The sequence below is a fragment of the Coregonus clupeaformis genome, chromosome 8 (assembly GCF_020615455.1).
Source record: "Coregonus clupeaformis isolate EN_2021a chromosome 8, ASM2061545v1, whole genome shotgun sequence".
Classification (NCBI taxonomy): domain Eukaryota; kingdom Metazoa; phylum Chordata; class Actinopteri; order Salmoniformes; family Salmonidae; genus Coregonus; species Coregonus clupeaformis.
Genome location: NC_059199.1, coordinates 58,123,078 through 58,148,031, shown reverse-complemented (window position 1 = coordinate 58,148,031; position 24,954 = coordinate 58,123,078). Strand labels below are relative to the sequence as shown.

The 24,954-nt window shown below is 44.8% G+C and overlaps 3 protein-coding genes across 10 annotated transcripts in view; all 3 read right to left on the bottom strand.

Moving 5' to 3' along the window:
- LOC121572255 (pumilio homolog 1) overlaps positions 1 to 11,446 on the bottom strand; it is a 51,707-nt gene extending 40,261 nt beyond the window's left edge. For 4 of the 6 annotated variants that reach the window (XM_041884226.2, XM_041884229.2, XM_041884232.2 and 1 more), the window contains exon 1: positions 11,336 to 11,445. The gene's annotated coding sequence lies outside the window, so the exon portion shown is untranslated. Of the gene's footprint in view, positions 1 to 11,335 lie in introns of all 6 variants that reach the window. The other 2 variants (XM_041884228.2, XM_041884231.2) reach the window with 1 other exon arrangement.
- A 1,019-nt stretch (positions 11,447 to 12,465) lies between these two features.
- On the bottom strand, positions 12,466 to 20,741 carry LOC121572257 (sodium/potassium-transporting ATPase subunit beta-1-interacting protein 1). Of its 3 annotated transcripts, none has more exons than XM_041884235.2 (8): positions 20,320 to 20,741; positions 19,658 to 20,007; positions 18,356 to 18,493; positions 18,187 to 18,267; positions 17,765 to 17,962; positions 16,511 to 16,571; positions 15,833 to 15,918; positions 12,466 to 13,503 (listed from the first exon to the last, which is right to left on the bottom strand). In XM_041884235.2, exons 2-7 carry the CDS (start codon positions 19,709 to 19,711, stop codon positions 15,833 to 15,835), a joined length of 618 nt encoding a protein of 205 aa, XP_041740169.1. In that variant the 5' UTR covers positions 19,712 to 20,007; positions 20,320 to 20,741; the 3' UTR covers positions 12,466 to 13,503. The 3 variants fall into 3 exon arrangements, with proteins under 3 accessions (XP_041740169.1, XP_041740168.1, XP_041740167.1); XM_041884234.2 differs by having other exon boundaries at positions 15,837 to 15,918; positions 19,658 to 20,056; positions 20,320 to 20,740; XM_041884233.2 differs by having other exon boundaries at positions 15,837 to 15,918; positions 20,320 to 20,740.
- A 3,256-nt stretch (positions 20,742 to 23,997) lies between these two features.
- The window catches only part of LOC121573019 (U5 small nuclear ribonucleoprotein 40 kDa protein-like), a 30,703-nt gene continuing 29,746 nt past the window's right edge, over positions 23,998 to 24,954 (bottom strand). Inside the window, exons 7-10 of the mRNA XM_041885055.2 lie at positions 24,755 to 24,837; positions 24,534 to 24,595; positions 24,317 to 24,420; positions 23,998 to 24,191 (exon numbers count right to left, since the gene is read on the bottom strand). Coding sequence (XP_041740989.1) covers positions 24,142 to 24,191; positions 24,317 to 24,420; positions 24,534 to 24,595; positions 24,755 to 24,837 — 299 coding nt within the window. The 3' untranslated portion in view covers positions 23,998 to 24,141. The remainder of the gene's footprint in view (positions 24,192 to 24,316; positions 24,421 to 24,533; positions 24,596 to 24,754; positions 24,838 to 24,954) is intronic.

Genomic DNA, 24,954 nt, shown 5'->3' with positions numbered 1-24,954 from the left:
TAGCCTATAGGTCTACTTCTATGCGTAATCAGGTGTGCATCCTTACTCAACATTGACAGGAGCGTTCCAAACAAAAGACGATCACTAAATTGACAAAACTCATAAGTGGAATGAAATAAATCTAAACTTGTTTCTCACAAGTGTAGCATAGGTTGTGCGCAATAAATGTGTCCACTCACTCATTAACAGACATTACCGTAACCAAACAAACATTGTAGATTGGAAAGGATAGAAATTAACGGTACATGTACTACTGGTGATATATGTAATGGGGAATTGATATACACTAACAATCAAACGCAAACAATTTACACAATGAAGTTATGAAACAATGAATGTGCACAAATTGGCAGGAGAGACCACATTCTGGAGAGAGACATGCATTGCGCAGCCACACCCCCCTTCTTCTTGGACTGTGCCATCCCCGTGGCCTCAGTAACGGATTAGTCTCGGCCTCCGCAACGGATTAGCTCACTAAAATGGGCGCAAATGAGACAGGTGTCCCGTGTGCCATAAAATAATATATATACATATTCGTTACCGCTCAACAAATTTTTAAAAATCACGGTCCACCAACAGCCTATCGACCAGTCGAATAATTGAGATCAGCCCTAACACACACTATATCATATTTGTATCTCTAAATCATTGTTATGTGGTTAACCGTAAAAATCTAAAATGAAAATTATTCAAATAAAGATCAAATTTAACCAGAGAGCGCCCTTACATCATGGGAAAAGGAAGCACTTGAATCATTCCCATGGTGAACGCCCACTACGCTATGAAACCACACGCTATTTACATTTTTTATTGACCCTTTATTTAACTAGGCAAGTCAGTTAAGAACAAATTATTTATTTACAATGACGGCCTACACCGGCCAAACCCGGACGACGATGGGCCAATTGTGCGCCGCCCTATGGGACTCCCAATCACAGCCGGTTGTGATACAGCCTGGAATCTAACCAGGGACTTTGATATTACCGCAGAGACTTTGCAGAGACTTTGATATTACCGGCCGCAATTGATATGGTGAAAACAACATGTGGGGAGGCATAGGCACAGAAACTCACATCAATACCTTTGTCAGATAACACTGTTAAATAATTTATGCTATTGCTAGCAATCGAGAGGAAACTGAATGAACGACTCAAAAACTCTGCAGCGTATGCTCTCCAAATGGACATTAACTTTGAGGGCCGAGATGCCCATGCATTGACTTTTGTTCGCAATACATGTCGGGGGTTGCTATTCACGAGGACATATTGTTCTGTCTCAAGATTCCCGAGCATGAAACGGCACAGGGGATGTTCGGTGTTCTGCGTGGCTAGATTGACGAAAAACAGATTCCATATGGGATCAAAATGGTGGGTTTTTGCACAGATGGGGCTCCATCTATGGCGGGACGGCGGGCAGGCCTCTGCACTCTAGTTATGAATGCGTCTCCCTCTGCCATATGGACGCATTGAGTATGATACACCGAGAGCAACCGGCGGCAAAAGAGCTAAGCACAGAACTCAGATATACTGCAGCAGGTAACTTCGATTGTAAACTACATCAAACCACGTCCACTGCGCGCACGTCTGTTGGCAAAACTATGTGGAGATATGGGATCAGAGCATGACAATGTCCTATATCACTCCGAGGCTTGGTGGTTATCGATGGTGAGTGTTGGAAAGATTTTTTCGCATTGAGAGATTAACTGTTGTCATTCACAATGAATGTAAAAAATAATAAACGGACTTGTTTGACTTTCTGTGTAAAGAAAATAAAATATGTCTCCTTGCCTATGTAACAGACATATTTGGGAAATGGAACTAACTGAACGCAAGCATGCAGGGAAAATACCAAAACATTCTACAGATGAGTGACCGAATCAGTGGATTCAGAGGAAAGAATTCTTATTGGAGAGAGTCTCTTTCAAGAGAACCATGGCCCCTTCCCTCGGCTGTGCATGTTTCTAACAAAAAACTGAATCAGTAAGTGTCCCACGCGAGTGATGACTGCTCACCTCAAACACTTGGAAGAGAACTTTGGGACCTACTTCCCAATCCGTTTGACACTGATCCTGGCTCAGTTGACATGCCGATAAGTGAAATCGAACAGCTGATTGAGCTGTCATGTGACCAAATGCTGCAGACAACGCATTCACGGGTCACTATGGAGGCGTTTTGGTTCCTGACTCAGAGGGAATACCGTGCATTCTCTTTGCCTAACTCAGGAAAAAAACGAGCTCCGACTGGGAAAAATCGTTTTGAACGGTCATCCAACTCGGAATTCCAACTCGGGAACTCTGGACTCTTTCAAGAGCTCCAACTTTCCGAACTGAAGGTCATGATTTGACCTTTAATTTTTCTGAGTTCCCAGTTGTCTTGAAAGCATCGTAAAACTCATGGTACCGTTCGCCAACTCATACCTGTGTGAAGCTGGATTCAGTGCTCCCGTCTGCATTAAAACCAAATATCGAACCAGCTTGGATGCGACAGCAGACATGAGGTGCACACTGTTGACCACGCCCCCTGACTTTGAGAAGCTCCGACGCGACATGCATCAAGCCACACCCATCTCAATAGTAAGACTAATTTGCAATTGACTGTCATAGCCCCACATTAACAGTATGTGATGGCGAGTTGATAAGACAAATCAGAAATACTGTTAGAATGTTTTTCAATTGACTGCCATAACCCCGAATAAAAAAAGTAAAACATTGGCTGTTAATTACATAATTTTTTTCACATGGTTGGAGTCGAGAGAATCTTCAGATATCAAAATGGGGTCGTTTAACAGTTGTGACGCACGGATGTTCCAAACTTCATTTTAGACATTTTTTACATTTTTAGTCATTTAGCAGACACTCTTATCCAGAGCGACTTACAGTTAGTGAGTGCATACATTAAAAATAAATAAAAAATCATACCCCCCCGTGGGAATCGAACCCACAACCCTGGCGTTGCAAACACCATGCTCTACCAACAGAGCTACATCCCTGCCAGCCATTCCCTCCCCTACCCTGGACGACGCTGGGCCAAATGGGTCTCCCGGTCGCGGCCGGCTACAACAGAGCCTGGATCATCACAAAATACACCCCAAGCATTGCCTCAGTGAACGGTCCTTGCTATCCGGAATCCTTGGGCCATCCTCACTACATTGAAGTTTACATTTAAAATGGTTAGGGTAAGGGTTAAGGTTCGGGTTAAAGTGGAACTGACAACGAAATCGTATTCAAATAACTTCCTATACATTTTCTGACAAGCAAGAGCATAGATAAATTCATAGAATGTTTTGGAATGACGTAGAGTAAGGCATTTGTGAAAATTCTATATCAATAGAGTGGGAAAGTGGCCATGCGTTTGGACAATTAATAGACACTGCAGTAAATAAACCCTCATAAAAACATATCTCGTACAGGACCGGAGTCTACGCAGACCGGTGCGCCATAGCCAATCAAACTTTATTTGTCACGTGCGTCGAATACAATAGGTGTAGACCTTACCGTGAAATGCTTACTTACAAGCCCTTAACCAACAACGCAGCTCAAGAAAGAGTAAAGAAAATATTTAACAAATAAACGAAAGTAAAAAATTAACACAATAAAATAACAATAAACGAGGCTACATACAGGGGGTCCCAGTACCCAGTCAATGTGCGGGGGAGCAGGTTAGTCGAGGTAATTTGTACATGTAGGTAGGGGTAAAGTGACTATACATAGATAATAGACAGGGGGTAGCAGCAGAGTAAAAACAAGTGGGGGGGTCAATGTAAATATTCCGGGTGGCCATTTGATTAGCTACGTAGGCCTTTACACAAATAGGCCATTTGCCACAAGGGCCTGCCACCATTCACAGTCGTGGTCAAAGGCTTTGCGAATCACACAAGTATTGATCTTCACAAAGTTCGCTGCTTCAGTGTTATGATATATTTTTGTCAGATGTTGCTATGGTATACTGAAGTATAATTACAAGCATTCCATAAGTGTCAAAGGCTTTTTATTGACAATTACATTAAGTTTATGCAAAGAGTCAATATTTGCAGTGTAGACCCTTCTTTTTCAAGACCTCAGCAATCCGCCCTGGCATGCTGTCAATTAACTTCTGGGCCACATCCTGACTGATGGCAGCCCATACTTGCATTATCAATGCTTGGAGTTGGTGGGTTTTTGTTTGTCCACCTGCCTCTTGAGGATCGACCACAAGTTCTCAATGGGATTAAGGTCTGGGGAGTTTCCTGGCCATGGACCCAAAATATCGATGTTTTGCTCCCCGAGCCACTTAGCTATCACTTTTGCCTTATGGCAAGGTGCTCCATCATGCTGGAAAAGGCATTGGTCGTCACCAAACTGTTATTGGATGGTTGAGAGAAGTTGCTCTCGGAGGATGTGTTGGTACCATTCTTTATTCATGGCTGTGTTCTTAGGCAAAATTGTGAGTGAGCCCACTCCCTTGGCTGAGAAGCAACCCCACACATGAATGGTCTCAGGATGCTTTACTGTTGGCATGACACAGGACTGATGGTAGCGCTCACCTTGTCTTCTCCGGATGCCCCAAACAATCGGAAAGGGGATTCATCAGAGAAAATGACTTTACTCCAGTCCACAGCAGTTCAATCCCTGTACCTTTTGCAGAATATCAGTCTGTCCCTGATGTTTTTCCTGGAGAGAAGTGGCTTCTTTGCTGCCCTTCTTGACACCTGGCCATCCTCCAAAAGTTCACCTCACTGTGTGTGCAGATGCACTCACACCTGCCTGCTGCCATTCCTGAGCAAGCTCTGCACTGGTGGTGCCCCGATCCTGCAGCTGAATCAACTTTAGGAGACAGTCCTGGCGCTTGCTGGACTTTCTTGGGCACCCTGAAGCCTTCTTCACAACTGCATCCATATCTATTCTGCCAACAATGTCTTACTGTACGTCATAGAATTTTGTGTCAAATAGAACCTATTTCTAAAACCTCATACGGTTGGTTTTGTAGCATAAACTGGGAATTGTATATTTTTCACTGATTATGTTTGTCTGTTTCATATCTGCAAAGTAGTTAAAACGCTGTCAGTTCCACTATAAGGTTTAGGGTTGGGATGTCCCAAGGATCCCGGATAGCACTAACCCTCAGTGAACGGTGTCAAGTCCTCTCCCACAGCTAGTTGGCTGTCTAGATGGGGGTGGCAAAACGGGAATTTGGACCAGTCCCTGACAAGTGACAACCCATAGATTAAAACGTAACAACGAAGCGCTACTTTGTAACCTGCTATGTTTTTTAGTGTCTTTGAAAACATTTGAATGACAGAGGCAGAGCTTGAGGAATACCCTTCGCAAAGAGCAATTATAAACTGGGTGGTTCGAGCACTGAATGCTGATTGGCCATGGTATATCAGACCGTATACCACGGGTATGACAAAACATTTATTTGTACTGCTCTAATTACATTGGTAACAAGTTTATAATAGCAATAAGGCACCTCGGGGGTTTGTGGTATATGGCCAATATACCACGGCTAAGGGCTGTATCCAGGCACTCCACGATGCATTGTGCCTAAGAACAGCCCTTAGCCATATACATTACATTACATTTACATTTTAGTCATTTAGCAGACGCTCTTATCCAGAGCGACTTACAGTTAGCACATACATTATTTTATCGAACCCACAACCCTGGCGTTGCAAACGCCATGCTCTACCACACCCCCTCGTGCGATATTGCTTAAATATAAACACACCAGATTTAGAGGGCTTCACTAAGTGGCTGTAACGTTAACATCGCCACAACGTTGAACGTTCTTAGCACAGCACTTGCTTTACATTTGGGCATATCATCCGTTGTTTGTCACGACATCCAACACCCTACCATAACACTTCACTTAACAGTGTATGGCCAGTGCACATTTTTGGCTCTTTATTGAGCTGGCAAGCTTCTATCTACTTAGCACTCACTAGAAGCAGTAACCGTTAGTTCACAGTATTTCACTCTCCTCTCCGACTAGTCTAACAAGATAGTCTTATAGCCATGTAAAGAGTGTCCTCTTCAGGGCAAACGAGTCGGAGTCAAATTCTATGAAGAACAGCTTTTTCCCCCCCGAGCGTTTTCTCCGCATCTTATATTGGTCCTTTTCGGTGGTTTAAACACCGATACAAATACATCCGTAAAAGTCTCGTATCGGTCAACTGATGGTCGGACTCTAGTTACACACACACACAGCTTCAACACAACTCATTCCAATACACACACACAGCTTCAACACAACTCATTACAATACACACACACTTCTTCAACACAACTCATTACAATACACACACACTGCTTCAACACAACTCATTCCAATACACACACACACTTCAACACAACTCATTCCAATACACACACACACTTCTTCAACACAACTCATTCCAATACACACACACTGCTTCAACACAACTCATTACAATACACACACACCTCTTCAACACAACTCATTCCAATACACACACACACCTCTTCAACACAACTCATTCCAATACACACACACCCACAGCTTCAACACAACTCATTACAATACACACACACCTCTTCAACACAACTCATTACAATACACACACACCCACAGCTTCAACACAACTCATTACAATACACACACAGCTTCAACACAACTCATTCCAATACACACACACACACACACACACACGCTACATTCCTTTTAACACAATCTGGAACATATACACACACTTGCAGGGACTGCAATCAACACGTTGGTCCACCAGCCAGTGAAGTCAGGCAACTTGCAAAAAATAAATGACAACATATTCTAAGTGTTTTAATGTGTGGAGCACTGGAGCTGAGTTTATGGTCTACGACACCATCCTCTGTCCCAAATGAATGGGAAACATTGGTGGAGCTGAGTTTATGGTCTACGACACCATCCTCTGTCCCAAATGAATGGGAAACATTGGTGGAGCTGAGTTTATGGTCTACGACACCATCCTCTGTCCCAAATGAATGGGAAACATTGGTGGAGCTGAGTTTATGGTCTACGACACCATCCTCTGTCCCAAATGAATGGGAAACATTGGTGGAGCTGAGTTTATGGTCTACGACACCATCCTCTGTCCCAAATGAATGGGAAACATTGGTGGAGCTGAGTTTATGGTCTACGACACCATCCTCTGTCCCAAATGAATGGGAAACATTGGTGGAGCTGAGTTTATGGTCTACGACACCATCCTCTGTCCCAAATGAATGGGAAACATTGGTGGAGCTGAGTTTATGGTCTACGACACCATCCTCTGTCCCAAATGAATGGGAAACATTGGTGGAGCTGAGTTTATGGTCTACGACACCATCCTCTGTCCCAAATGAATGGGAAACATTACTGGAGCTGAGTTTATGGTCTACGACACCATCCTCTGTCCCAAATGAATGGGAAACATTGGTGGAGCTGAGTTTATGGTCTACGACACCATCCTCTGTCCCAAATGAATGGGAAACATTGCTGGAGCTGAGTTTATGGTCTACGACACCATCCTCTGTCCCAAATGAATGGGAAACATTGCTGGAGCTGAGTTTATGGTCTACGACACCATCCTCTGTCCCAAATGAATGGGAAACATTGGTGGAGCTGAGTTTATGGTCTACGACACCATCCTCTGTCCCAAATGAATGGGGAACATTACTGGAGCTGAGTTTATGGTCTACGACACCAGCCTCTGTCCCAAATGAATGGGAAACATTACTGGAGCTGAGTTTATGGTCTACGACACCATCCTCTGTCCCAAATGAATGGGGAACATTACTGGAGCTGAGTTTATGGTCTACGACACCATCCTCTGTCCCAAATGAATGGGAAACATTACTGGAGCTGAGTTTATGGTCTACGACACCATCCTCTGTCCCAAATGAATGGGGAACATTGGTGGAGCTGAGTTCATGGTCTACGACACCATCCTCTGTCCCAAATGAATGGGAAACATTACTGGAGCTGAGTTTATGGTCTACGACACCATCCTCTGTCCCAAATGAATGGGGAACATTGGTGGAGCTGAGTTCATGGTCTACGACACCATCCTCTGTCCCAAATGAATGGGAAACATTACTGGAGCTGAGTTTATGGTCTACGACACCATCCTCTGTCCCAAATGAATGGGAAACATTACTGGAGCTGAGTTTATGGTCTACGACACCATCCTCTGTCCCAAATGAATGGGGAACATTACTGGAGCTGAGTTTATGGTCTCGACACCATCCTCTGTCCCAAATGAATGGGAAACATTACTGGAGCTGAGTTTATGGTCTACGACACCATCCTCTGTCCCAAATGAATGGGAAACATTACTGGAGCTGAGTTTATGGTCTCGACACCATCCTCTGTCCCAAATGAATGGGAAACATTACTGGAGCTGAGTTTATGGTCTACGACACCATCCTCTGTCCCAAATGAATGGGAAACATTACTGGAGCTGAGTTTATGGTCTACGACACCATCCTCTGTCCCAAATGAATGGGGAACATTACTGGAGCTGAGTTTATGGTCTACGACACCATCCTCTGTCCCAAATGAATGGGAAACATTACTGGAGCTGAGTTTATGGTCTACGACACCATCCTCTGTCCCAAATGAATGGGAAACATTGCTGGAGCTGAGTTTATGGTCTACGACACCATCCTCTGTCCCAAATGAATGGGGAACATTACTGGAGCTGAGTTTATGGTCTACGACACCATCCTCTGTCCCAAATGAATGGGAAACATTACTGGAGCTGAGTTTATGGTCTACGACACCATCCTCTGTCCCAAATGAATGGGAAACATTGGTGGAGCTGAGTTTATGGTCTACGACACCATCCTTTGTCCCAAATGAATGGGAAACATTGCTGGAGCTGAGTTTATGGTCTACGACACCATCCTCTGTCCCAAATGAATGGGAAACATTGTCACCACCTAACTCCTAATTATACCATGCCAATCGTTCCCATTCATTTGGGGTTGAGGCCTGCAGATTTCTTCTAACGTCACATCTGAGTTATGAAAACTTCTGACCAACTTACATTTTAAGGGGGGACTGTCCCTTTATTTTCATACCTAACATGTTGTGAATCACACACACACGGTGTCACAAATACACACACACCCCAGCCCCAGAGCAAAGATGGAGTCAAATTCCAGCTAAATTATACTTTCATTCAAGTCATGACTCAAGTGGGGGATTTCCATGTTCGATTTAACTGCCAAACAAGAGTATGAAATGGAACTAAAGCCTGACTCCTTTGCTTAGAAAAACCATGACATTACCACAAACTAGAGCTGGGAGATATATCATATTTTAAAGGTATACAGGTATGGATCCACATACCGGTCCGTTTTGGATTTTTACAATAATGCCTATAACGATATTTTGATACAGTGCTAAATAAATTAAAAGTTCAACAAATTGAACTACTTCAATCAGTTTTGTCCTAGTTGGGTTGAATATAAAACAAATCAGAACGCAGAAAGCCCATTAAAACCACTAAGAATTCATTTGCCGAAAGCCCATTAAAACCACTAAGAATTAATTTGTTGCCATTCTAGGCTTATGCACTAGCCTACTCATAAAACATATTTAGAACATTTCTTATTCAGAAAGATAAAATACCGACAAATACCGCCGTAAATGCGAAATATATTGTGATATGATACTTTGACCATATCGCCCAGCCCTACCACTAGTCTTTTCCCTTTCACTAGTTACAGATGGTCTGAAGGTAGCTAGGTAATGTAGGTAGGTAACAGAAGTCTGGTGTAAGTTACAGGATATTGGTCTGGTTTATTTCGCCTTATGTAAAATGTAGGCCTACGTGACGTTAGACAGAAACACTGTCTATGACATTTATACTGTACATGATTGTGCAGCAAATATTTGCGTTGTGTCCCACCATGGGCATAGCTGGCTTGGATGAGTTAGCCTGCTTTGTTTATGTTCACCAACTGTCTGAATAACTGTATTCTGCAGAACAAACATTCTTCTCTGACTTGCAGAAAATAAATAGTGTCAGTTTTACTCATGACCTTTCTATCTGCAACATTAACACAACATTGTGTCCTGCTGAATGTGGCCCAGCCAGGTGATGTGAATTCCACCCACTCCACGGATGATGGGTATGTTCAGTCGAAAGCTATGTTCAAGACAATCAGGCGATCTGTTCTAGGTTTCTAGGTTTTATTTAGCATTCAACCCGGCCAACCTCTGATGGAGAGGAAGCCACAAAAGTATTTGGGAAATATAGCCTGAATCTGTCAAATCACATAACACCTCTCTCTACCTCACACACACCTCCATTATGGCTCAGAGGTGTACACACACTGTCCTAATTGCTCCAGGGTCGCCGTTAATAATGTCTGAGCTATTCCATAACAAGCACGCCCCCCTCTGCAGGCAATGTTAGTTAGCCAGCTAGCTCCTGCCAACCTGCCAACACTGCTTCAAGACAACCACTTACAATGAAAACACACACAAATACTTCCGGTCTGTTTGGGTCTGAAAATATGTTATTCAATGTAAGCAGAAAACAAACAGCCATTCATTTCTCAGCGGTGTATGTTATCATAACTAGGTAACGTAACCTATTTGGAAACACCCGGAAATCAGTAACGTTAGCGAGCCAGTCTCCTCTCATCACGTTCGCCAGCCGGAAATAGCATTGTTGCCCATTACTAGGTTAATCATTACTTAATACCGTGGATCGATTATCACCGCGAACTACTGTCCTGTCCACCCGGGCCAGAACAATAAAAACGGAACGTGGACGAGGCACAACTCACAACATCCAGCTAACTAAACAAAACGAGGCCATTTATACATGAAAATGGACGTAAAGAAATATGTGTGTTTGTCTGGTTGACATATAACTTGGTAATTAAGTTATCAATGCACGGGAGTGTTCGCTAGCCAACTAGCTTAAGTGGCATGTATTGATGCCAACCACGGTACTGGTTCCAGTAGCTAACTAACTACCCAAGTCTACCAACAAACAATACACGGCCTCCAAGCCAGCGACCAGATCAACTCGCCCCCGACACCCCCTCTACCAGGGATAACACACACCGGTGACCCATTGCTAGCACCGGGATGGGTGAGAGGCAAGCCCTGTCCGTCTTCCGTGAACTCGGGCTCTACAGGTCTCCGTGACGCGGGTGTAAGTTAGCTAGCTAACAAAGGCCCTAGCTGTCTGGCTAGAGCGGAAGACGGCAACAGCTGGAGGAGGCAGGGGAGAGGAGGCAACACAGCTGTTAAAATAACCCACAAAACTATCGTTACAGCCCGTTAAAGGCAATACATCGGGCGATGTGTGGTTTGAGGCGGCTAGAGGCGCGCTGTGCCCCCGGGTGAGGGCTACTTACAGGCGGAGAGGGCGGATGGTCGCAGATTTCAGCCCCAGTTCTCTCTCCAGACTTCCAGGCTTTCACTCCGACAACATGGCGGCTCGGAGGGGAGCAGAGACAGGCAGACGCGCTGCATCATGGGAACGGATGAGAGCTGAGAGCGTGCGGTTCATTGCGCCAACTGGGAGGGGAGGGTCTCACCAGTCCCTTTGTTATACATACGTGTGGCTCTGTTGACATGCTGTTCTATCTCACATTGGGCAAAAATACACTAATAATCTAAAATACACTAATAAATACATTCATAATAAAGATTATAGTGGTGTCTCTCTAACACTGGTTAGGGAGTGAGTGTGGACAGTTTGTTATTCCCAGTCCCAGATATACCGTTATTAGGTATGTTCAGAATGCTGTCTATTCAGGTCTGTACAGAACGTTCAGGGGATGATGATGATGATGATGATGGTAATGGTTGGAGTCCAGCTGCAGCCATGGCAACGTGCTGACTACACAGAGGGCCAGAGGGTGTTCGTGAGGCTGGATCTGGATGCTCTGCTACAGTTGTTCCCAACCAGAGGTATTAGGATCCCTGGGGGTACTTGGCCTGTCCACAGGGGGTATTTGAGAAGACTCATGACCATAGGCCTACTGGTAAAATGCACACGAGGGGGTACTTCGGGCAGAGCAAAATTCATTTGGTGGTACAGTAACTGAAAACAGTTGTGAACCACTGCTCTACTAGACCGGTGCAATGTGAACCAACCAACAGCCAGTGTGAAAAAGGGCAGGGCGGTAGCGGCAGGTAACCTAGCGGTTCAGAGCGTTGGGCCACTAACAAAGGTCGCTGGTGTGAATCCCCGAGCCGACTACGTGAAAAATCTGTTGATGTTCCCTTGAGCAAGGCACTTAACCCCAATTGCTCCTGTAAGTTGCTCTGGATAAGAACGTCTGCTAAATTACTCAACTTTAATGAAAAGTAGAACATAGCCTGTTACAAAACATTTTATTAACATTCAACAGTGTCACTAGTCTAGTATGTCACTGTCACTAGAATATACTATATGCAACATGGTCTATCATGCAATATGAGGCGAAATTCATACATCAATTTGTCCCAAGGTGTGTGTGTGCAGAAAACACAGGACTGATTTAATTTAGAAACAGTTTCTTTATTTTCACCAACCCACCCCCAATGTCTCCTTACACACCTGTCTGTATTACCCAGGTAAACCACTTCAGAAATACAGCCTCCCTCCTCCCCTCATCCTTTCCGACCTAGAAATGCACTCTGACCTATTGTGTTGGTGAAATAAATCAGTATCCTTGTATTCCTTTCATCAATAACATGAGGTCAGACCCATGATTTCTTTAAGGAAGAAAGGAGAATGAAGTGTTGAGGGAGAATAACAGAAGGAAGAAAGGATTGTAGTGTGTGAGGGAGGAAGCATTTCTAGTCATCAAGGACAAAAAGGTGAGAGGAGAAACGTAAAGGGGCGTGGCTACGCAACTCCCTCCCCACCCCCAAACAAAACAACAACCAATCAGTCAGATATTTACATCCACAGAATCCCCACATCTTTCCCCAGAGACACTAAAGCCCAATCCTTAACCGGTCCATAACAGATCACTTAACCTGGTGTAAACACAATCGCGACAAAACCGCTTCTGCTTTTTTGCTGTGATTGTGAGTACATAGGTTCACCCTGTCACAACAGAACTAGGGACAAGCTTGGGATTTGGGGGTACGATTGTTCTATTATGACATCATCACATTCTAAAACGACAACATGAAGAGCCATGTGACTTTGAGGCACCTCCCACAATAGTTCAGAGGTCATTCAGCTAGTCCTGTAGAGCTACACAAACACGCTGAGTCCTAGGAGTGCAGAGAGCCGATAGGTGCAGAGTGTCCTCTCATGCCCAGTGTCTCCCCCATTTCCCATAGAACGGCTGGTTCCACACTGACCTCTGTACATTCACCTCAGGGGTATCAGTCAGTTGCCCTCGGTTACCACACACACACACACACGGTCTCACATACACACACACACACACACACACACACACAGGTGAGTCCATCTTTCAGTTGTACTGTGACACACAGAGTGAGTGTTCTGTTCCCAAGGCGACTCAGCTTCACCGCTGAGGTGTGATCTGATGGGGGCGCCCCCTTCACCTACTTGGCCCTGAGAGAGAGAGAGAGAGAGAGAGAGAGAGAGAGAGAGAGAGAGAGAGAGAGACAGAAAGAGAGAGAATGATAGCATACAGTTCAAAGGAAAAAGTAGGTCACACAATAAATAATATACACTGCTCAAAAAAATTAAGGGAACACTTAAACAACACAATGTAACTCCAAGTCAATCACACTTCTGTGAAATCAAACTGTCCACTTAGGAAGCAACACTGATTGTACAAATGGAAATGGACAACCGGTGGAAATTATAGGCAATTAGCAAGACACCCCCAATAAAGAAGTGCTTCTGCAGGTGGTGACCACAGACCACTTCTCAGTTCCTATGCTTCCTGGCTGATGTTTTGGTCACTTTTGAATGCTGGCGGTGCTTTCACTCTAGTGGTAGCATGAGACAGAGTCTACAACCCACACAAGTGGCTCAGGTAGTGCAGCTCATCCAGGATGGCACATTAATGCGAGCTGTGGCAAGAAGGTTTGCTGTGTCTGTCAGCGTAGTGTCCAGAGCATGGAGGCGCTACCAGGAGACAGGCCAGTACATCAGGAGACGTGGAGGAGGCCATAGGAGGGCAACAACCCAGCAGCAGGACCACTACATCCGCCTTTGTGCAAGGAGGAGCAGGAGGAGCACTGCCAGAGCCCTGCAAAATGACCTCCAGCGGGCCACAAATGTGCATGTGTCTGCTCAAACGGTCACAAACAGACTCCATGAGGGTGGTATGAGGGCCCGACGTCCACAGGTGGGGGTTGTGCTTACAGCCCAACACTGTGCAGGACGTTTGGCATTTGCCAGAGAACACCAAGATTGGCAAATTCGCCACTGGCGCCCTGTGCTCTTCACAGATGAAAGCAGGTTCACACTGAGCACATGTGACAGACGTGACAGAGTCTGGAGACGCCGTGGAGAACGTTCTGCTGCCTGCAACATCCTGCAGCATGACCGGTTTGGCGGTGGGTCAGTCATGGTGTGGGGTGGCATTTCTTTGGGGGGCCGCACAGCCCTCCATGTGCTCGCCAGAGGTAGCCTGACTGCCATTAGGTACCGAGATGAGATCCTCAGACCCCTTGTGAGACCATATGCTGGTGCGGTTGGCCCTGGGTTCCTCCTAATGCAAGACAATGCTAGACCTCATGTGGCTGGAGTGTGTCAGCAGTTCCTGCAAGAGGAAGGCATTGATGCTATGGACTGGCCCGCCCGTTCCCCAGACCTGAATCCAATTGAGCACATCTGGGACATCATGTCTAGCTCCATCCACCAACGCCACGTTGCACCACAGACTGTCCAGGAGTTGGCGGATGCTTTAGTCCAGGTCTGGGAGGAGATCCCTCAGGAGACCATCCGCCACCTCATCAGGAGCATGCCCAGGCGTTGTAGGGAGGTCATACAGGCACGTGGAGGCCACACACACTACTGAGCCTCATTTTGACTTGTTTTAAGGACATTACATCAAAGTTGGATCAGCCTGTAGTGTCGTTTTCCACTTTAATTTTGAGGGTGACTCCAAATCCAGACCTCCATGGGTTGATACATTTGATTTCCATTGATAATTTTTGTGTGATTTTGTTGGCAGCACATTCAACTATGTAAAGAAAAAAGTATTTAATAAGATTATTTCATTCATTCAGATCTAGGATGTGTTGTTTAAGTGTTCCCTTTATTTTTTGGAGCAGTGTATATTTTGTTAAACCAATTCCCTCCCAAAAGCCTTCCGACTGCTTTGGATCGGCTGGCATCTAGCCGAACTCGGCTACGCAAACCAAACGAGTGTTGCTCGCATACTCCCTCAAAAGACCTCCGCTTGAAAAACGTTTGTCCATCTTGAGACACCGTAGCCAGTCTACACTTCCTGAAAATAGTCAGAATTTATCTAAGATAACTCAAGAAATCTGTCATCAATTTTTACGTTTTTGTCGAGATCTTAGTCACGCAATTTTACATCTAACTAAGATGTTTGGTGCAGCTCACCTGTAGCTCAGTTGGTAGAGCATGGCGCTTGCAACGCCAGGGTTGTGGGTTCGTTTCCCACGGGGGGCCAGTATGAAAAATGTATGCACTAACTAACTGTAAGTCGCTAAATGACTAAAATGTCAAATGTATTTCTCAAGTGAAAAAATGTGCATGAAAACGATTTGTCTCTCGTTGAATGACAACAAACACTTTATAGACTTCGGCTACCGACTTAGGCTTGTGTGCACGAACAGCTGAAAAAACCCTTGCTGAAGACTAATTCGAACAAAAACGTTTCGGATGGGAAGCATGCGGACGCCTTAAGGGCTAGGGTAAGGGGTCACCGTGAGGTTAAGGTTGAAAGGTTAGAGGTTACCTACGTGTAGAGGGGCTGCAGTTGGAGGTGGGAGGTCTTCTGAGGAGGCTGGTAACCATAGGAGTCAAAGCCACCAATGAAATCAACTGAGAGAGAAAGATCAGAAGCAGACAGAGAACTCAGAGGCAGACGGAACACTGAGATAGATGGAACCCTCAGACAGATGGAACCCTCAGACAGATGGAACACTGAGATAGACGGAACACAGACAGATGGAACCCTCAGACAGATGGAATCCTCAGACAGATGGAACCCTCAGACAGATGGAACCCTCAGACAGATGGAACCCTCAGACAGATGGAACCCTCAGAGAGATGGAACACTCAGAGAGATGGAACACTCAGAGAGATGGAACACTGAGATAGATGGAACCCTCAGACAGATGGAACCCTCAGACAGATGGAACCCTCAGAGAGATGGAACACTGAGATAGACGGAACACAGACAGATGGAACCCTCAGACAGATAGAATACTCAGACAGATGGAACCCTCAGACAGATGGAACCCTCAGACAGATGGAACCCTCAGACAGATGGAACCCTCAGACAGATGGAACCCTCAGACAGATGGAACCCTCAGACAGATGGAACCCTCAGACAGATGGAACCCTCAGACAGATGGAATACTCAGACAGAACACAGAGATAGACGGATCACTTAGACAGACGCAACACTCACAGCTATCCTCGTCATCCTGGAAGACTTTGCTCACGTAGCAGGCATACACAAAGCCGAAGAGCTAAGGGAGAGACAGGGAGGTTAAGGTTAGTATTATGTTGTTTGTGTGTGTGTGTGTGTGTGTGTGTGTGTGTGTGTGTGTCAGGATTTCCGCTAGCCAGTAATAGCCAGGCCTTTGGCACCCCCCCCCCCAAAAAAATATGAAAAGCTGATAAATAACATTGGCACTGGACAGCCGGGAGAATAAAAAAATCCAGTGCAAAATAATGCTTTTTACCCTATTCATTGATGGAAATACCAGTCGATGGAAATACATTTGAACGGTCATGCATATCGGTCTATAGGTTAATTTGCATAATTTAGTGGAATTAAAATTGTTGCGTGTGTATTTTCGTAAGTCGTTATGTTTCGTATTTATCACACGCGCACAGCAAACAGATACAGCGTTTGAGCGTAAAATCTGTCAGACAGTGCTAGAGCTGCTGCTTTGTTTCCTGTTGTTGCTGGAGTGAAACGTGCTTTAATAAAGCCCAATCATTGCACAACAATTCTAAACGCAATCCATTCAAGTGCTTTGGCAGCAGTAGGCAGGCTTTAGCACGTCACACACCACTTTGCAATGTGAGCTGGAGGCAGTGTGCATTTTGAAAACATATACTTAATTGTGTGAAACCTGAACGTTTTACTACATATTATGAGGCATGTCTTACCTTGTTTCAAAGTAGCCGAGCCAAAATCCGTTCCTTTAAACGTGGAGTCAATTATTTTATAAAGACTTACATATGCCATGAAACAAGTAGCCTATTTCTCTCATGTTCTATTGGTGTTCAAATAAACTTTCTTTCACTGTCCGGTAGCCAAAGCCACAATCCTAGTCACATTAGCAACCCATGCTAGTTTTTGCATCTTTAGATCTCCCAGCTTTCTAACTTTATAACCGATATTTTAATCTCTGTCACAAGAAACCGCTCGCATGGGCAGTGTGCTTTTGACATTCGCGCGTAGCCTACTGCCGTGTGTGCATTGCTACGCAGCTATAATGTGAAGAAATAATAGTTTATGATTTACCATAATCTAAATGTGATTTCTGTCATTCTGAGCACCGTGGGTGGACGCCATAATCAGGTTATGCACCCAATGCATATGGGTCCGGTAAATTTCTCAAATGTCGGGTAAATTAAAACGTTGCGGGTCAAATGTCCGGCACCACATTTTCCTAACGGGAACCCTGGTGTGTGTGTGTGTGTTACTCACAGCCAGAAGGACCTGTAGCGCTGCGCTCAGCACCTCAATGTACTGGTAGTCAAGGAGACAGCCAGAGACGGTGATGACATGGTGGTCGTCAGGGGCGATGCGGGAGTCCAACACCGGCGTTACTAGGCAACCAGGGCCGTGCTCCATCCACCAGGACCGATGCAGCGACGTATTGAACGTCATCAGGAAGTCCCTGTCCTACACACACACACACACACACACACAAATGAGAAAAAACATGTTATGAACACACAAATGTTATAAACACATCATAAATACATAAACACACATCATCAACATGTTATAATCAGAAACACCTTACACACACAAATACTTTATAAACACGTTATAAACATAAATGCATTATAAAACACGTTATAAACACGTTATAAACACGTTATAAACACACGCACATCTCTTACCTGAGACAAGTGTCCCACCTCAAGGTAGAAACAGATTATGAAGGAGTTCCAACCCACCCACAGCACCAACCACACCGCATACTGATATCCACAGAGACAAAGAGGGATTAGGGTGTGTGTGTGTATGTGTATTTGTGTGTATTTGTGTGTGTATGTGTACGCGTCTCACATATATGAGGTAGCGGGATCTGAACTGCACCGTTCCAAAGATCCCCAGTATGACGGCCATGATGTGGAGGAAGTTGGCCAGGATAGGAGCCCACTGGTAGCCCAGGAAGTCAAACACCTGTCTCTGTAGTGCTGCCATCTACACACACACACAGGTATATCACAAGATACTTATAGGGGATCGTCATGGTATTACATTGATGCAGTTTGACACACACTCCCTCTCTGAGATATGCACAGGGACACACACATACACACAAAGAAACAACTGTCTCTCACACACAGTATGCTGCAGTTGTTTCCATGGAAACTGCAAGGAGCACCAGCCGAGGGACTACCCCCCCCCCCAACACCCAAATAAACTCCCCAAACTACTGAAAATAAGCTGCATTCCCAAGTACCCACTGTCACAATATATCACAATCAAATAAACACAGAATACTGCCACACACACACAAATAAAAACACAGAAAATAAAAGTAGAAAATAAGAAACAGAAATAAAAGTTTTGACCAGAGAGACGGAGGGACAAGCAGCAGCAAGAATGACAGGAGAGAGAGAGAGAGAGCAGGAAGAGAGGAATAGCAGATGAGAGGAAGACAGGGCTCCCTTGTTTTCCTGCTGTAACTTTCAAAAGCTGAAGTGTTCCTTTTCACGTGGTCTCCCAGAATACAGTGATCGCCACACACACACACACACTTGTCCTGTGGTTGCCAATAATACCAATAATGGGACACACACTGTTAATAGTTCAAACGTTTTTCAGTCAGACCATCTCTCTCTCTCTTAGGCACACATGTAAGATTCAGTGAGTGAAAGAGGGAGAGAGATGGGAACAGGGACTGAGTGAAAGAGGGAGAGAGATGGGAACAGGGACTGAGTGAAAGAGGGAGAGAGATGGGAACAATGACTGAGTGAAAGAGGGAGAGAGATGGGAACAGGGACTGAGTGAAAGAGGGAGAGAGATGGGAACAGGGACTGAGTGAAAGAGGGAGAGAGATGGGAACAGGGACTGAGTGAAAGAGGGAGAGAGATGGGAACAATGACTGAGTGAAAGAGGGAGAGAGATGGGAACAGGGACTGAGTGAAAGAGGGAGAGAGATGGGAACAGGGACTGAGTGAAAGAGGGAGAGAGATGGGAACAGGGACTGAGTGAAAGAGGGAGAGAGATGGGAACAGGGACTGAGTGAAAGAGGGAGAGAGATGGGAACAGGGACTGAGTGTCAAAATATGGGCATTGTGGATAAGCAACAAAAAGCTTTTCCCATTCTCCCAATCCCACCTCACTGCAACAAACACTCACCAGCTGCAGTGAACATATCGCCACCAGTGTAACTCTCCCGTCACATTTCCCCATCTTGGAGGGCTCTGGACGCGGCTTGGGGCCACGCAGGCTCCGGGGAAAGGACGGGTGGTCACCGGTCAGATCCAGACTGGCTGCCCAACTCAGATCACACCATGCCCGGCCAGACCTCGCCTGGACCCCGGCCTCCTGGTTCTTCTTGGTATGGAAGACTCCTTGAAGACTCCTCACGTTAATCACACCGACACCAACCCATCCCGGCCCGCTGTGATCATTCTGTCGGTGTGGGTATGTAAAGGTGGCTGTGGTTTGCCGGGGGAGGTTCTCTTCTTCACGCGCCGGTCCGACCGCTGTTTAAAGCAAAGACAGTATTACCGAATCGCCTCGAGCCGGCCACACCTTCGGGTTGGTCGCGAAAGGAGGGGGAAGAGACACACAGAGACAAGACACAAAGAAAGACGGAAAGCTGTCATAACGGGGCAGGTCTCGCGGGTTAACTGGTAGAAATGAGCAGCATATGATAACGGATCACACGGGGAGGGAGGGAGGGAGAGAGAGAGAGGAATGAAATGACCAGATGGAGGTAGCTAGCTTGCTGCCTGGGCTGATTAAATAAAATCTACCATGCACCGACACACACAAAGCGGTTCATTGTGACTCACGGTTGGTTTTCAAGACGCTCGCGCTCCTTCCTCGTTCTCCGTAAACGGATGGGGTCTTTAACCGTAGTCCTCCGGTGGTCTGTGGCTTAAAACCAAGGCTCGGGCTCTCTTCTCCGTCTCGCGGCGTCTTTGTCAACAATCGGTGGTGCCTGCTGGGGCGGGCGCGAGCAGGGGGGCAGCGCAAGTCCCCCTCATTTCAGAGGAACTGGGCCGTGTTCGAGATTGAACAATAAAAATGCTTCTTTCCATCCTTGTGGCGATCACTGATCTTACATCATTAGATAGGTGAGAGGAAGTGTTCCCACTACATTGATTTTACCTTTCAAACTTTGTCAAATCAATTATAACCTCAAGGAGAAGAGCGTAGGAGGAAGGGAGGATAACATGTTAAAGTAGTCGAACACGGCCCCTGAATTCTGCCGACCGCGTGCGCGCGACCGCATGGGGAACGGAACAGAGGAGCGCGAGGCGTTCAGCAGATAGACAAAAGAAACAGGGCCAGGACCGAATCTAATAAAAGTTTGTGAATAATACCAGAGGAAGAAAATAAGTTACAGCAAATACAATATCTAGGTCCATGCTCTATACTGGTAGGCAGCTAGTGGTTAATAAAAAAAAAAATATTCACATTTGCATAAACCTAATTTATTACTTAGATTGTGCGATTTGGATTGAACATTCTAAAACTCTCAAAAACCGTATAGCTATTTAAATCCCTATTTGGTTGTATGGCTGTGTTTAAGAGTGTCACAGTTTTAAAAAAGGATACGTAGTACTAATACTTTCAGAGTAATGACAGGTATTACAAAACTCACATTCAGCTTTAGGGTCTTTCTACAAAAAGAGTCCTTTTGCATCTCTTTGATATATTAAGTAGACATTGTAGACAGCAGTATTGTGTTTTAAAAGCCTGTTATATTAAATGAAGTGTCCTTTAATATAGACCACATGGAGAATTAAATAAATCCAGCATTTTGACGTGCACCCTCTGACTTCTAAGATTTCAACCCACATAACTCCAACATTTCTCCAAGTTTTCACCATCATTGTAAAGCCCTAGTTATTTTGTTGCTTTGACAAAGTAATTTCTGAAGATTATTTATTTCATGTGATTAGTGATTCATTTAAATCTGTCCCTCATTTTAAGGTCAATCCTGTTACGTGAATTGAACTCTTGTTTTAATCCAGTGAAACTATTCTTTTTCAAATATATTTTTCAAACGAAACATTGAACATCTAATAGTCAAATTATAGTGTAAAAGCAGGTGAGCTGGTTCTACTCTTTGGCCATTTTCTGGATGCCTGACGACTCCAACTGAATTCTTCCGCTGCATACTTCAGTCTGAGACGGCAATCATTGAAGTCGTTTGTGGTGACATCAAATTGAGGGGTGTTGTACAAAACAAAGTAATCAGCTATTGGATAATCTCTAACCAATCAATGTATCAAAGCCAATGAATCATTTTTAAACCACCGCTAAACCCACGTGTGTTCTGGCTCTGGATCAAATCAGAACGGTTAGAATGTGTTTGTGTTGTAGGAATCGTTGGCAAAGGACTCAAATCTAGGGAAAAAAACGTTTGTGGGCGTGGCATTTGGCCGGTGCAATGAGTTTGGGTAGCCAGGCAAATGTTCTGGTCTTTTGTGGTGGAAAACTGAGCGGGTCGAGCGTAACGCATCAACCCGGTTACCCATAAATAGACAGGCTAGAAATGTTTTAACACTGACTTTTTTTTTGGTGAAGCTTGCATTTAATTGCCACTCACTGTTGCACACAACACTCTTCCATCCCCGCTGTCACAAGGGGATTTATGGCTGATTTAAGATTAAATTGTCAACCCTGTTACTTTATTTGGCAGGGTAAGTAATACTGCGAAACACTATCATTCCACTATTACAGCAGATATATTATGGACATTTTCTGAAATTACAATGCAAAAATAAAATTAAATCCTTTGTGTAGCACCTTCAATAGGCGCTTACTATAGTCATTCTATTTGTTTAACCTCTTGAGATGGGAAAATGTGTTTTTTGTGAAGCTGAACATGTGCACTTTACAGAATAATTGGTGGAACGACCCTTAAAAAAAAAAAAAAAAAAAAAGAATATGGCAGAACAATATTTTTCCCAGATGTAATTTATTCAGATCAATAAAAAAAATAAAAAATAAAACACAGGTGTTGGTTGTTGTGACTGGACATTCTAAACTAAATCACAGTCTTTTGAGGTTGTTACTAAATAAACAGAAGCATAGAAAAGTACTGATCATTCACACAGGGGAGGGGCTGCATCCATCCACACACACACACACACACAAGGCTCCAGGGCAGAACATACAGTCGTCGTCAAAAGTTGAGAATGACACAAATATTCATTTTCACAAAGTCTGCTGCCTCAGTTTTTATGATGGCAATTTGCATATACTCCAGAATGTTATGAAGAGTGATCAGATGAATTGCAATTAATTGCAAAGTCCCTCTTTGCCATGAAAATGAACTTAATCCCCAAAAAACATTTCCACTGCATTTCAGCCCTGCCACAAAAGGACCAGCTGCCATCATGTCAGTGATTCTCTCGTTAACACAGGTGAGTGTTGACGAGGACAAGGCTGGAGATCACTCTGTCATGCTGATTGAGTTAGAATTGCTTTGCACAAAAAGGGCTTCACAGGCAAGGATATTGCTGCTAGTAAGATTGCACCTAAATCAACCATTTATCGGATCATCAAGAACTTCAAGGAGAGCGGTTCAATTGTTGTGAAGAAGGCTTCAGGGCACCCAAGAAAGTCCAGCAAGAGCCAGGACCGTCTCCTAAAGTTGATTCAGCTGTGGGATCGGGGCACCACCAGTGCAGAGCTTGCTCAGGAATGGCAGCAGGCAGGTGTGAGTGCATCTGCACGCTCAGTGAGGCGAAGACTTTTGGAGGATGGCCTGGTGTCAAGAAGGGCAGCGAGGAAGCCACTTCTCTCCGGGAAAAACATCAGGGACAGACTGATATTCTGCAAAAGGTACAGGGATTGAACTGCTGAGGACTGGGGTAAAGTCATTTTCTCTGATGAATCCCCTTTCCGATTGTTTGGGGCATCCGGAGAAAACAAGGTGAGCGCTACCATCAGTCCTGTGTCATGCCAACAGTAAAGCATCCTGAGACCATTCATGTGTGGGGTTGCTTCTCAGCCAAGGGAGTGGGCTCACTCACAATTTTGCCTAAGAACACAGCCATGAATAAAGAATGGTACCAACACATCCTCCGAGAGCAACTTCTCCCAACCATCCAAGAACAGTTTGGTGACGACCAATGCCTTTTCCAGCACGATGGAGCACATTGCCATAAGGCAAAAGTGATAACTAAGTGGCTCGGGGAACAAAACATCAACATTTTGGGTCCATGGCCAGGAAACTCCCCAGACCTTAATCCCATTGAGAACTTGTGGTCGATCCTCAAGAGGCGGGTGGACAAACAAAAACCCACAAATTCTGACAAACTCCAAGCATTGATTACGCAAGAATGGGCTGCCATCAGTCAGGATGTGGCCCAGAAGTTAATTGACAGCATGCCAGGGCAGATTGCAGAGGTCTTGAAAAAGAAGGGTCAACACTGCAAATATTGACTCTTCGCATAAACTTAATGTCATTGTCAATAAAAGCATTTGACACCTATGGAATGCTTGTAATTATACTTCAGTATACCATAGCAACATCTGACAAAAATATATCATAACACTGAAGCAGCGAACTTTGTGAAGACCAATACTGTACACACTCACACTACATGCTCATACGTAAAAACACACACACTTTCTCTCTAACACACACGACAGTCCTACTGAATCTCTCCCATGTAGAGTCTCTTGTCACTGGCGCCAGAGAGGACTGTGGGAAAGGAAACAAAACACTATTAAAGAACAAGCGAGAGGATGGAAAAAATATTAAACGCTCAATGGAAAAAAGCAATAGAAAGACACAGGGAGAAGGTGATTAGCCAGTAGTCCTCTCACCAATAGGCTCCTCGGGATGGAAGGCGACCTCGTTGACTGACCCAGCATGGCCTGGCAGCTTGTACAGGATCCTACGAGAGGTGGTGTCCCACACATACACAAACCTGGACACACACACACACACACACACACAGCTTATAAAGGATAATACAAGAGGTGATTGGTGCCTTTTTTGGGGGGGGATTTTGTATTGCTGTGTGTGTGCGCGCTCTCTCACCTGTCGGCTGAGCCTGCGGCAATCTTGCTGCCGTCAGCGGACCAGGAACACCTCAGAAGGTTCTGCGGACAAAGCAGAAACAAGTTTATTAACATGATATAGCAGGCCACTAGGCTTACAAACATGACACTCGCACAAACATTGACACTCGCACTGAAAGTCTCTTCAGTTCCAAAATCAAAACACTTGAATCTCATACTCCGATCAAGTCTTAAATTTACCTTCTCAAAGTTGTGAATGTTCCCCTGGAATATCTTCACACACCTCTCCTTGGGAGCGAACGGACGGACGTCCCAAATACGCACTACGGGACAACACACACATTAGTACATAATATAACAATATCATATATTGTACGCGTGTACAAATGGATACACACACTGGTGCACTTCACAAAATAGATGGCATCATGAGGAAGGAC

Bases quoted from the DNA above. Each gene is read 5' to 3' on its own strand.
- LOC121572257 (XM_041884234.2), bottom strand. From the start codon at position 19,711: ATGGGGAAATGTGACGGGAGAGTTACACTGGTGGCGATATGTTCACTG. The intron at 18,268-18,355 runs GTGAGACGCGTA...TGTGGATATCAG, and splicing joins GATCCCGCTACCTCATATAT to TATGCGGTGTGGTTGGTGCT. The intron at 17,963-18,186 runs GTAAGAGATGTG...GTGTGTGTGTAG, and splicing joins AGGTGGGACACTTGTCTCAG to GACAGGGACTTCCTGATGAC.